At 42.1% G+C, this 14653-nt stretch overlaps 1 protein-coding gene across 1 annotated transcript in view; it reads left to right on the top strand.

Annotated features, from left to right (window-relative positions):
- The window catches only part of LOC121293060 (potassium voltage-gated channel subfamily KQT member 1-like), a 617066-nt gene that overhangs the window by 199618 nt on the left and 402795 nt on the right, over positions 1 to 14653 (top strand). Inside the window, exon 9 of the mRNA XM_041215653.1 lies at positions 11109 to 11237. Coding sequence (XP_041071587.1) covers positions 11109 to 11237 — 129 coding nt within the window. The remainder of the gene's footprint in view (positions 1 to 11108; positions 11238 to 14653) is intronic.

Raw genomic sequence — 14653 nt, 5'->3', positions numbered from 1 at the left:
TATGTTTATGTAAATTTATGAAGTTGCTGATTCTAACAGATCTTGGTATTCTGTTTTTGGATTAATGCAAAGTGTAGCAACTATGCTAAAAACAGCCCCTAATTTCCAAACCTCTAGACCCACAAAAGTCAAACAAGATAAACCAATAATTAGGAAATCTAAATGGAATTAAATATTCTAGGATCTGAGGCCTGGATTACATAGGCTTGAAAACCTCACACCAGACACCACTGGCTATAATTTGGATGTGGTTGCAGTAGCAGACTTTTTGTGGCATTCCTCATGCTATGTCAGTGGCTTTGCTGTTGCAAAAATAAGGTAAGGGTGCACATTCCCTTTAAAAGAATTTGGAAAGAAATCGACAGAATAAGAACTTATTTTTCATTTGTTCCAAGAAAAAAAGTTCTCTACTGTTTTTTTAGCACAATTGACTCATTGCAGCATTTAAATCAGAGCTGTTAGTATCATCATTCTGACATTACAGAATATGAAAATTAAATAATGCCATAATTAAGAATACAAATATTTTGTCACACATTTAACATGCTTTATTTGTGAAATAAACCCCTTAAGTACAATAGTCTCACTTTTGCAGAAAAGCTATTCCAGGAAAATATTGGAAAGTTTGTTCTTTAAAAATATTTTTTGATATTTTATAAACAAATAAGTTTTGGTCTCACTGCTCCTTAAGTTGTTTGATGGGGTAATCATCCTCACTCATCAGTCGTACCATATTGATACAGAGAAGTGGAGGCAATGTGCAACTTAAAAACGGCAATTCCTAAACAAATTTTAAGCACAGAAGAATCATAAATGAATCTAATTATTTTGTTGTAAGCTTAGAGCTATTACGTCATACATGTTATATCTTGGTTGGTGATAACATTCTGTTTCAAAATGCACCGAAAACCCTATGTGGACTAACTTTATAGCATTTTTATATTAGATTTATCTGTGATACTTTGTACACCGTAGATGACAATGTGATGAGTTTCATAATGCTAACCTTATAGCTAAAATTAACACCACTTTAATTGCAGTAACACCCTGGTTGAAAGCAACAACATACCGTTATTTTGACAACTTGTGGTCCCAAAATTGTCGTCAAAATAATGGTAAGGCAAAATATACCCACCATTGCTTAAGTGAAAATGCCACAACAACTTTATTTGAAGGTAGATGCGTGCTTTCATACAGAAATTAAGAAGTTGCTAAACGAGATGTGCTCTTTCACCATTACATTCATGAAAATTACATTGTGCTGTCTGCCTCCCTATTCAAATGCATTGAGCAGGGTGAAGTTCCTGTACTTGCACGGTAGACACGAAGACCTGAATTTTCACTAATGGGTCGGGAACACAGAGTCGGTCCAATACCCAGCTCTGCAAATACAACCAGGAGAAAGTGCCCCAGCTGTTCAGATTTTCATGCTGGGGGGAGGGGGCGGTGGTGGTTGGGTGAAAATGAGAGCCTTGGCCACCAACCCGGATAGAGTTTGGCAGCTGCTGGGCGCAGAGGCAGGCTGCACGCTAGGCTGGCCTTGGTGCTCTGGCTCTTTGTTGAACCAACGAAAGAAAGGACGAAAATGAAAAACAGCCTTCCAACCATCACCCATCACACCTGCTCATCCCCACACACTCCCCATGCCACATCCATCCCAACCCATGCCACTGCATGCCTCCCACCCAGTGCCCATGGCCCCTTATACCATGCCAACCCATGCCCCCCACTCATCCACATAGCCCTTAGAGCCCCTATGCCAACTTAGTGCCAATGCATGCTTCCCCCACCCACTACCCTTTGCCTTCAAACACTCCATGCAAACTCACCTAGTATCTACCATGGGCAGACACCAGGACTCATGCTGAACTTAAATAAAGTTCATAAGTGACTATTGATGAATTCACTATTTCCAAAAAAAAACACTCTCATTGATTAAAAACCCATTCACTACATTTAACTTCCTTCAATCCCTTATAAAAACAAGCATTTGTATTCATAATCCCACTTCAAAGACTTTATAAGCACTGGGTACTGCCAATCAAACTGTGAACTGCCAGGCACCCTTCTGTGATTATGATAGGTTCTGAAATCAGTCATGCAGCTCTTATGCTATAATAGAAGCTCTCAGGCTTATGTCAGCAGGCAAAGTGAAATAGAAAGCACTGACTTTTTTAAACAGTGCAAGCAATTTTTTCAAGGGCAGGAGATTTAAATTCCTTGACAGTTCCCTTTGATAGTTCTTTTGATAGTTCTCTTGACAGTTCTCTCAATAGGTCTTTTGCAAGATCTCTTGAAAGCTTTCTTGACAGGTTTTTTGACAGTTTAAATGAGCTTGTCACTTTTTACACACTTTCTTGTCTATGTTAAACAATCCCAAAGGGCACTTGACCTCTCCCAAAGAGCGCCTTACCTCTCCCAAAGGGTACCTTACCTCTCCCAAAGGGCATCTGACCTTTCCCAAAGGTGTCCCGGGACCATATTCAAATGTGCATCTTACCTCTCCGAAAGGGTTCCCTACCTCTCCAAAGAACTCTGGTAAGTTTAGACTTTCTCCTACCAGATCTAAAGTGCACAAGTCATGTTTTGGACATCCTATGAATGAAAATCAGATCTGACTGAGGCAGCTACACTTTAACATGCGCAGTTAACTCCATGAACCAAGGATGTGCTAACTAGAATCTGCCCCCCATTAACCCAGCAACCCCACCTCCCCACAAAAATGGCAGGTGCCGGGTCAGGGGTGGGACTTCTAGATTTGTGCCTCCACAGCACATGCTCTAACACACTCTTGTGCCTCCACAACCATTTTCTGTGTGAAAATTCAGGCAGAAGTAAACTCGCTACAGCAAGTTACATCAAGTCATTTCAAGTCTAAGCTGCCTCTTACACCCTTTTAACAAGGTGATGTCTTAATTGCTGCCAATCAACCTCTCTGGTACTAAAATTAGCTATAACAAGTGTGGAGTCTCATTCCTTCTATGTGATATTTAATAGATATTAGATATTTAATAAAATTAAAATCATTTTTTTACTTTGTCTATCTCTTTTTTCTCTCTTCTTATTTCTCTTTTTGTACCTGATCTGACATTGAATTCATCATATTAACTTATACTTTCTTGTTCAGACATTGTGCTGTTAATTTCACAGTCCTTCAGTTTGATTGTTGAAGGAGATACGCAGTTGGTTTCCCTGTTCCCTAATTCCCTATAGAGGGTGCCTTTCCATGGGAAGAACTTTCCTCCTGTCGGGGGGGGATGTGTGGGCGCGTGCAGGTGTGTCTCCGATCGGCAACCGCTATTGGGGGCGCTCCACCATTTTACGTGGGCAGGCCAATTAAGGCCCGCCCAGCGTTATGTCTGCCAGGAAGCGCTATGCGCTCCCGGTGCGGGTGTGGGGGATTCCCTCTGCCGAGACTGCACTCTTTTGCGCATGCGCGAAAGAGTGTACTCATCTCCCTGACGCTAAGTGCTAATAGGGAGATGGTGCCAAATTTAAAAATGGTAAATGTACAAAAATAAAGTTTCCCTGACACGACCCCTCATGTGACACTGTCACATGAGTTGGTACATGTCCATCACTTTTAATCAAACTTTTATTAAATTTTTTAAAACCCCCATGAAACTTCATTCTGCCCCTGGATGAGGTTTCCTGCTTTCTCTGAAGCCCGGTACGGCTTCCGGCCTGCCCACCCAGCTTAAGGTTGGACAGGCAGGTCCATTAATTACTTGAATTAGTTTTTAAATGGCCTCAATAGGCCATTGACAGCAATCGTGCACAGCTGATTCGACTGCACCCCCGCCGACCTGAAAATTGAACTGAAGCGGGGTGACGGGAGTTTCGCATCTTTTTACGCATCGGTAAGTGGGCCCTGCCCCCCCCCCGCTCGCCAATCTAAATATCTTGGTCCATGTCACACTTCCCGCAAATTGCAGATTAAGCAGGCAAAGGCAAGTCTAACAGCAGATACTGTTTGTTTACTGTGGGAATTTTGGGGGCATTATTTTATCCTGAAAGATTTTAGTTCAAAATTCAATCCATAGTCCCATATATTGTACACTACAAGGAGTCTTAGAAGCCCAAAATGGCATCTATGGTATGTGTGCACACACTTTGGTGAGAGTGTTAGTGCGTGTACAATGAGCATCCGTCTGAAGTATGCCGAGTAAGCAAATTATGATGCCAAATCTGTGTGTAATACTGACTTGGTGCCAGCACTGACATTTTGGAGCACCGGGCTCTAGCCAACATACTTTCTGAATCAAGCATGGCTGAACATGCATCCAGCAGCAGTAAGGAACTTCTCGCCAGTTCTATTTAAAGAGATTATCAACTATTTTTAGTGTAGTTCCATATTGATTTCTGCAGGCTGTTTGGCTCCTGCTATGATTCTACAAGCATTTGGTAAATCCCAGAGTCTTTAAATTTGGTAAAGTCTACAGGGATGGGGGTGGCAGGTGAAGGACTTGGTCCTGACTTGAAGGCTTCTCTGCAAACCTGTTGCTCCCAGACATAGATACAGTAGTCGGTTTTTGCCTTGGAATACAGCATGATTTGGAGAATGAGCAGAGGCAACACAGAACAGAGAAAGCTGCTAGATGAGGGAGGAGCAGGTGAAGAAAGGCTCAGAGCAGGAGGCTAGATCTGCCCAGAGTGTGCGGAAGCAATTTGCTTCGCAGAACCTCAGCAGGGAACAAGGTGTAAGATGTCTGTATTTCAGTTAGACCTCACTAAAATCTGCCACCTGCTGCAAGCACAAATTTAACCTCTGTGCAGGACAAGGACCACTTTGGCTGTAAGGCTGACAGTCGCCATGAGTTTTTGTGCACCTGGCTCCTTCTAGGCTGCAATAGGAGATAATTGCAGCATCCTGCAGCTTGTGTAAGGGATGTTGCTGACATTCTCTATTTGAAGAGAGCTAACTACATTTCATTCCCTCTTACTGGAGAGCAGCAGGTGGGCAGATGTCTTTGTAAGGATAGCAGACTTCCCCATGATGGACGGTGCCATTGACTGGACCTAACATTGCTTTGTGGGTGCTGTATGTCAACCCTGAGGTATACCACAACTGAAAGGAGTTCCAGTCCCTCCATATCCAGTTGACATGAAATGAATCATGTAGGCCAATGCCCGATATCATAGCAGCAAAGAATTAAGAATTCAATGGGAAAAGAATCCACCTGTGGCAAACTAAAGAGGTTAAGGATAGTATTAGATTAAACAAAGAGGTTTAAAATTATGCCAAAAAGATTTGTAAAGCTGAGGATTGGGCATGTTTTAGAAACCAGCAAAAGATGACCAAGAAATTGATTAAGAATGAGAATATAGAATATGAATGTAAACGAGCAAGAAATATAAAAGAGATGGTAAGAGTTTCTACAAATATGTGAAAAGGAACAGAGTAAGCAAAGTAAATGTGGGCCCCTTAGTGGCTGGGACAGAATAAATTATGCAGAGGATAAGGAAATGGCAGAGACATTAAACAAATATTTTGTATCTCTTTTCACAGTAAAAGACACAAAAGAACATACAAAAATAATGGAGAACCAAGGGTCAATTGAGATTGAGGAGCTTAAAGTGATTGAACGTAGTCTTCTTAGGCAGTCCCTCGGGATTAAGGATAACTTGCTTCCACCCTGGTTTGATGGGTTCTGAGATAGCTGATTAAATGGTAATCTGCAGACTGTGCCATATGTGGAGCAGATGGTACTTGAAGCATCAGGAAAATGAGGTGTTTGGAGGATTGGGTGTTCTCTCCGACATCTTGACTTTGCCTCTGTGTGCTCTCGACAAAGTCGCTTGATGTTATTGGTGCCTTCCGAAATAATGTCTCCATTTTGATCAGTCACAAGACAGGGTCTCTCATGAGTCGGCAGGGATGCTTTGAGGACATCCCTAAAGTGTTTCCACTGTTATCCTGGGAGTCTTCTGCTGCAATTGATTTCCAAGTGGACCAATTGCTTCAGGAGTCTGTTGTTGGGCATACGATTGACATGTCCCACCCATTGGAGCTGGTTTTGAGTGATTAGTGCCTTGATGCTGGACATGTTGGCTTGGGAGAGGACATTGATATTAGACCACCTTTCTTTCCATCAGATTTGGAGGATTTTGTGAAGGCACAACTCATGGCACTTCTCCAGTGCTGCAGGTGGTCCAAGTCTCCGAAGCATATTGGAGTGCTGGGATTACAGCTGCCCAGTAAACTATGACCTTAGTAATCTTAGAGAAATCTTGGTAATTAAATGAGAGATAAACTATCCCTCCTCATAGGTAAACTATACCTCTTCATTCTTCTCAACCTGTCCGCAGCCTTTGATATGGTTGACCACCCTTCTCCAACATCTCTCTACTGGCTTTATAGCCAGAGTATTACTTCCAATGGCATATCTTCCTGCTCTCACACTGTTATTTTGGGTATCTCCCAAGGATTTATCCTGGCTCCCTCCTATTTTGCAGAGCAGGCTTGAGGGGCTGAATGGCCTACTCCTGCTCCTTGTTCATATTTCTCATGCTGCCCCTTGGTGACATCATTCAAAAGTGCAGCATTAGTTTTCACATGTAAGCTGACATTAACCAGAACTACATCACCCCACTTCTCTTGACACCTTCACTGTTGCTAAATTATCAGACTGCTTATCAAACATTCAGTACTGGATATGCAGAAATTTCTTCAAAATAAATATTGAGAAGATTGAAGCCAATATTTTTGGTCCTACAAACTCTGTTCTCTAGCTGCTGACTTCATCTTTCTCCCTAGTAATTGTCTGAGACTAAGCCAGACAGTTTGCAACTTTGGTATCTTTCTGACCCAGAATGAGCTCCTGAACACATATTCATGACACCACAAAGACCACCTATTTCAAATCAGCATTATTCGCGACATCTCAGATACTGAAGCAGTCCATGGCCATATGCAGCAAGACCTGGACAACATTCAGGTTTGTGCTGGTAAGTGGCAAGTAACATTCACACCACACAGGTGCCAGACAGTGGCCACCTTCAACAAGAGAGAACCCAATCATCTCCCCTTGACATTCAATGGCATTATCATTACTGGGTCCTCCATCATCAACATTGTGGGGGTTACCGTTACCAGAAACTGAACTGGACCATCCATATAAATACTGTGGCTACAAGAGCAGGTCATAGACTGGGAATTCAGCAGAGAGCAATTCACCTCTTGACTCCCCAAAACCTGCCTACCATCTACAAGGCACAAGTCAGGAGTGTGATGGATTACTCTCCACTTGCCTGGTTGAGTGGAGCTGCAACAACACTCAAGAAGCTCTGAAACAGTTTCTCAAGAACAGTTCCAATGAAAGGTCATCAACCTGAAACATTAACTCTGTTTCTCTCCATAGATGCTGCCTGACTTGTTGAGATTTTCCAGCATCTTCTGTTTTTATTACAAAATCTATAATAGTGTATTATCTGTACATTAACTTCTATAAGCTAATTTAATTGCCTAAATGTATATTTTACTTTCCTCAACATGCATTTTGCCTGCTCAAACAGCATATAGGTAAGAGGATGCAGCTCCATGATTCGCAAATCATTGGGCTGGATTTTACGGCCCTGTGCTGGGCATGTTTTTGGTGGGGGAGTGACTGTAAGACATGATAGGTGGCTACCCTACTGCCTTCCCGCCCACCTCAGCCCGGTCCCCATAAAACGGTAGGCAGGCAGCCGCTGAAGTCAGCAGCCCGCCGCCATTTATAAAAAACTAATTAACGGGCAATTAAGCATGTTAACAAGCCCGAATATTATGCTGCCTATGACATAACATGGTTGGTGCAGGCAGACAGGTGGGAGTGGGCAGGCTGTTTTTTTTAGCCAAACTGGTTAAAAGGCAGAAAGGAAGGGGGTTATGTCCTTCTGGGGGTGTCCTGTGCGCATCGTGGGCACCCCCCTCCCCAAGATGATACATCTCCTTTGTGCCCCCCTGCCTCCTGTACCCCCAACTCCCACACCAGCCCTCTGCACCCCCCCTCCCCACCACCAGGTGCCTGGTCCCTTCCTGCCCTAAAAGCCCAATACTTACCTTAGTCCAGAATCCATTACTCTTCTTTCTGGGGCCTGCTTGTGGTCCTGGCAGCACCTATTACTGAGTTCCGCCACTGCTGGGACTGTTAGAGCTGCTGGCCAATCAGGTAGACCAGTAGCTCCCGAGGACAAGACTTTCTCCCAAAGCCCAAAGTTCCACTCTGTTTAGGCCCCAGTGTGTTACTACTGTGGGGACAGCCTGTATTTAAGTCAGTCGGCTTGAAACTGACTTTTGTAACGGGTTGGGGGTGTTGAGCACTACTGAGTATCTTTCTGCCACCTGCCAACTCAGATCTGCCAAAAAATCAGCAGGTGGCAAGCAGGAAGTCTAGACTGTAGAGTCAGAAAAGATGTTTAACTTGTGCTATATTTATTTTAAATTTTGATTACTTCTCAATTACTTAAGCAACGTGACACATCAACTGGTAAAAGCAAATGGCAATCAAGACAAACACACTAACTTTTTGTTATCTATATATTGCATGAACTGCCCTAACTGCACAACACAAAATTATCCAAACTATGTACATTGATTATCATAGTATATGCATCAGTAAGGTCTGGACTTAGTAGTTCCTTATGTGCTTTTAACAAGCATATTTTGCTTTGTAAAGGTTTAAATATCAGGGAAATAAATTCAAATCTTGAAAGGAGATTAGGTGGATCTTTTTCTTACACACTTGGGATAATTGACAATATAAATGATGCAATAAATAATGTGGAGCATTTCTGCAAATAGAAGGGATTGAGGCGCATGCTAAGCTGGTGCTTAGACATGCTTGAGATCTACTATGAAAGATACATCTCAAATAGACAGTTTGAGCCAAAAAGCCGTGTTCTTAAAAATCTGTTATATTTTAGTCTAATTACCTGAACTGCACAGCAGAACCAGGAGAACTTGGTGACTGAAGAAGAATAAGCCAACAAGTGATTTAGGCCTACATAGCTAGCAATTAGGTGTCACAGGTTTATCCATTACTTGACAATTGTCTGAAATGTTCACTGGATAAGTAATTCACATATCAGTTTGGGAAAATTCTCACATAGGAACAGGACTTTGGAGTCTGTTCCTCAATTCAATTATCTGTACCTAAGCTCCACTGCCTGCCTTTTGTCCATATCCCTTGATACCCGTATTTTCTTTTCAGTTCTTTCATGGGATGTGAATGTAGCTGGCAAGACCTGTCCATGCTGTCTATGCTGTCCATCCATAATTGCCTCTGAGAAGGTGGTAATGAGCTACTTGAGTGTTAAAAGAGCTCCAGTCATCCAAGCAAGTGGACAGTATTCCTTTACACTCTGATTTGTGCCTAGTGGATGGTAGACAGGTTTGAGGAGTCAGGAGGTGAGTTACTTGCCACAAAATTCCCAGCATCTGACCTTCTCTTGTAACTGCAATATTTGTATGGCTGGTCCAGTTACATTTCTGGACATTGGTAACCCCAGGATGTTGATGGTGGGAGATTCAGCGATGGTAATGCCATTGAATGTCAAGGTCAGATTCTCTCCTTTTGGAGATGGTCATTGCCTGACACCTTTGTGGCTTTAATGTTACTTGCCACTTATCAGCCCAAGCCTGAATGTTGCCTAAATCTTGCTGACTGTGGGCACGGACTGCTCCAGTATTTGAGGAATCTTGAATGGTATTGAATACTGTGAAATTATCAGTGAACATCTCTACTTCTGACCTTATGATGGAGGAAAGGTCATTGATGAACAGCTTCATATGGTTGGGCCCCAGGACACTACCCTGAGGAACCTCTGCAGCAATATCCTGAGGCTAAGATGATTGGCCTCCAACAACTACAACCATCTTCCTTTCTATTAATTATGACTCCAACCAATGGAGAATTTTCCCTCTGATTTCCATTGACTTCAATTTTGCTATGCCTCCTTGATGCCACATTCAGTCAAATGTGCCTCGATGTCAATGGCAGTCACTCTCACCTTGCCTCTGGAATTCAACTTTTTTGTCCATGTATGGACCAAGGCTGCAATGAGGACGGGACTGAGTGGCCCTGATGGAACCCAACTGAGCATTGGTGAGCAAGTTATAGTTGTGTAAGTGCTGCTTGAAAGCACTGTCAATGACACCTTCCATCACTTCGCTGATGATTGAGAATAGACTGATGGGGTGATAATTGGCTGGATTGGGTTTTTTCTGCTTTTTTGTGGACAGGGCGTACCTGGCAATTTTCCACATTGTCGGGTAGATGAAAGTGTTGTAGCTGTACTGCAATAGGTTGGCTGAGGGTGAAACCGATTCTAGTGCACATGGCTTAAGTATTGCAGCTGGGATATTGTCAGGGCCCAGAGCCTTTGCTGTATCCAATGCCTTCAGCCATCTCTTGATAACGTTGGATGAATAGAAATGGCTGAAGACTGGCATCTGTGATGTCGGGGACTTCAAGAGGAGGCCAGCTTGGATCATTCAATTGGCGCCTTTGGCTGAAGATTCTTGCAACTGTCTTTTGCACAAACATTCTGGGCTCCCCCATCATTGAGAATGAGAATGTTTGTGATGTTTCCTCCTCTGGTTAGTTGTTTAATTATCCTCCACTGTTCATGACTGGGTGTGTTAGGACTGCAGAGCTTTGACAGAGCTTATGTAACAACAATCTATCAATTTCACTCTTAACAATTCCAATTGACCCAACAACCCCATTTTTTTGCAGGAGAGAGATCCAAATTTTTACTACCCTTTGAAAAGCTGCTTCTTGATTTCACTCTGGAATGGACTGGATCTAATTTTAATTTTAATGTTCTGGATTCCCACTAGAGGGAGCGATTTCTCTTCATCTACCCCATCAAATCCTCTTATTATTTTAAACATCTCGATTAAATCACCCCTCAATCTTCTATACTCAAGAGAACTCAAGCCAGGTTTATGCAACCTGCCCTCATTATTAAACCCTTTAGGTTTCATAAGCATTTTAACAGACTATTATGTTTGCTTTGTGGCGTTTTTCTAATACTTGTAATTCACTACCTTACACAGTAATGGATCATGGCAGTTTAAACAACTGTAGTTAAACATTATAAAATAATAATCTTGCCTTTTATAGACCTTATGGCGATGCTATGCTGCAGAGAAGACCCACAACTCCACAGCCACTTGGAAGATGTATGTAATGCCTCCGGATTACAGTTCCAAAACATCAGCAACACCATCCAGCCCATATATGAGGAAACAGGTAATATTTGTTACATTTAAGGTTTCAATTAGCAGTACAATTTATATTTATTTTGAGCCATTATCCTAAATCTATACTCCAGTTACAACAAATATTAGAGGAAAAAATTATCATGTATTTCATATTACTCCTTCCCTAATACCATGTGGGTGTACCTACACCACATGGACTGCAGCGGTTCAAGAAGGCAGCTCACCACCACCCTTTCAAAGGCAATTAGGGATGGACAATAAATGCTGGCCTAGCCAGTGACGCCCATAACCCATGAATGAATAAAAAAAACATACTTATTGTTCATATACAGATTACAGCACCAGTTTAGGAAGGCATATGCAAAGTATGAAAATATGTTCCCCTTGAGATGATAAATTGAGCTTGTGTCACTTTGTTCTGGGAATGAATTCTATGCCCCATGTTTCAGGCAAAAATTCCTAAGGTCGTGGTGCTGTTCAGTAGATTAGAAATTTCTGTCAGCTGGTCGTTGTAGCTAGAACTGGTAGTGAGGAGCAAATTGTGAAGTACAGAGAGCTGCACAAAGCGAAGGAATATGACTATTCAGGGAGCTTTAAGGGAAAGCTTATTGACTATTTGAAAATAGATAAACCCAAATGTCATTTTTATATTTCCTGCAAATTTGTTCTAAAGAGTAATGAAGTTGAAGTGTGTTCTAAAATTAAACGGAATTACCCATTTTTAATGTAAGATTCTAAATTTTGTAGACATGTGGGGCACTTGAAAGTGAGGGGACCATTTTATGTATAGAAATTGAAAATTGGCGGCTTACACTGCTTTGCAGTGCAAGTTTATTTACATTAGTTCACAATTTCAGAACTCTCTTCAGTATAATGTCTACATTCTAGTAAAATAGATATGACTGGTAGTAAACTCGTACCCAACATTTATTTGAATTGTAATAAAGAAGTATGTTTGTTTGAACAGGGCTGCATTTCATTCAAACTCACTAGCTAATTGCATTCCTTGGGGATGAAATGGGAGGGGGAAAGTTGAGCGTAATGTTTGGTTTGACTAGCTGGAACTTTGAATTTTGTCACCTAACCACCACAGAGTGCATCAACAGCAGTTGGGTAAAAGGCCCACATTCCAGATCATCATGCTTCCTAGCTGCAACAGGTTGCCTGGTGGCTACTGAACCCTAAGGAGAAAAGAAAAGAGGAAGAAAGGCTAGGGAAAAAAAAATGTGAAACTCTTTGAGAGTTCACAGCTAGGTCACTTACACATACACATTCCAAACAAGTCAATTGTTAGATCAAAAGAAGATTAATATATGACTTATAGGCCCCAAAAGCCATTAATGCTTTGAAGCTTTTTCCCAAGGGTTTTACTGTTTCAAAACCCATTGTCTTGTGGAATGCAGATGCCTTTCAACACTGTGATTATAGGGAGTTTGAGAAATTGGTTGCATGGCATACGAGTGTCTTTGGACTAGTCAAGTCCATGGTGCACTTAAGTCTGAAAGTGGAACTACAATTGTATAATAATCTGTTCTTTGTGTAATGTTTAATTAGACAGAGTTAAAAAAAATGTAAAAACCAGAATTATTTTATTAATGTGGAAATTTTACTGATATTTGCATACCATGTCAAAGAGAAATGAGTTGCCACACTGTCAACTGCATCAAGTACATTGATGAACTTATTTTGTAGACTCAATCTATTAAAAAGAGGTTTATGTTAAATTTTGAAGTAAATAGTTATTTTAACCTGAAATATGGTCCTGGTGTAACAATTAACTTGTGAGAGACGAACGTATGAAAAATAGATGTAATATTCCAGAAATCTAACTTCCCCCATGATGATGATGATGCATATTAATAAAAATATTGAGTGAGCCCTACCCATGATGGAGATTGCAGCATTGTGGGTCGGACCTGCCTTAAGGCAGAGAACCCAAGAAGGAGAAGAGTATAATGGCGGCTTTGGAATGTTGTCCACTGGGATATCAATTGGGGGGAATTTTATGGAGCCCACAAAAGCAGGAAATATGCCATGTGGAGTGATTTGGAGGGATACAGGACTTCGATTTCCCAATGGTGGTTGAGATGCAGTGATAAAGTCGGTGGCGTGTTTGCAGTGTATTGAATATTACGTCGACCAATGGCGGGCTCATACTTGTAATATATTTGCATGCCATGAATACTCATTAACACGAAACAGTTTTCAATAAAATCCTACCTTCAAGATAAAGTCAGTGGCTCATGAGAGTTTCGTGGCACCCGGTTTATGATTGATTAAAGGTAGCATGCATCTGTCGGCCTTGTTCAATTACATGTAAGGTCAGCCGTTTTCCTTGTTTAACTCTACAGCACAAGGGAGAGAAGCAGAAGACTCATTTTTATTTATTCTTTCATGGGATATAGGTGTTGCTGGCTAGGCCAGTATTTATTGCCCTTCCCTAAGTATCCTTGAGATGAATGGACTGTTGCACAGAGGTTCAGACTGGCAAGGGTGAGTCAGTGAGGGGGGGGTGTGGTTTGTGGAATGGGTTGGGGGCATGGATATTGGAAGAGAGATCCAGGGGAGGACAGGGGGTGGGGTCAGGGGCATGGAGAAAAGTGAAGTCCAAACCCACGACCTCTACCACCTAGAAGAACAAGGGCAGCATGGGAACCCCGCCACCTTCAAGTTCTCCCCCAAGCTACTCACCATCCTGAATTTGAGTTATATTGCCGTTTCTTAACAGTCGCTGGGTCAAAATCCTGGAACTCCCTTCCTAACAGCACTGTGGGTGTTCCTACAACACATGGACTGCCCCAGTTTAAGAAGGCAGCTCACCACCTCCTTCTCAAGGACAACTAGGGATGGGCAATAAATGCTGGCCCAGCCAGTGATGTCAACATCCCATGAAAGAATAAACTTCAAAAAAGTGGGAAGGACCTGGTGTCCTGGGTGTGTTGTTGGGGGGTGGGGGTAGGGGGTGGTGGTGCTGCTGGAAAGGGGGGACAGTCAGTTGAGGCAAGAAAATGAATGACATAAAGGGTGGTGCAGTACTGTCCAAATGTGTGTTCATCTTAGGGCGTTTTGGTTGGCAGCGTCCTTACGGGGCTTTGAGTTCAACTTCAACATTTCAGTTACTCCTGCTGAGAATGATCTTGGATAATGTACTTTACAATGCATAGGAGGGAGGGCCACCTGAGTCTGCCAGCCATGTCCCACAGAGTGGTGAGTACACAACACTGGACACTAACATGAACATTCAACAAAGAGTAAACAAAGAAACACCACATTGTTTCTTCCATACAAAGGAAAATGTCCCTAATTCCCCTATAACCATGAATACATGCCAACCATGAGGCATGTCATTCCATTTAGCTCTCTAAGTTAATCTCAAAAATAATGATGATTCACACATGAATAAAGTGAAACCAATGTAATGTGAAATATTTACAAGTGAAACAT

Source organism: Carcharodon carcharias, chromosome 21 (assembly GCF_017639515.1).
Source record: "Carcharodon carcharias isolate sCarCar2 chromosome 21, sCarCar2.pri, whole genome shotgun sequence".
Classification (NCBI taxonomy): Eukaryota; Metazoa; Chordata; class Chondrichthyes; order Lamniformes; family Lamnidae; genus Carcharodon; species Carcharodon carcharias.
This window is presented reverse-complemented; position numbering and strand designations above follow the sequence as displayed.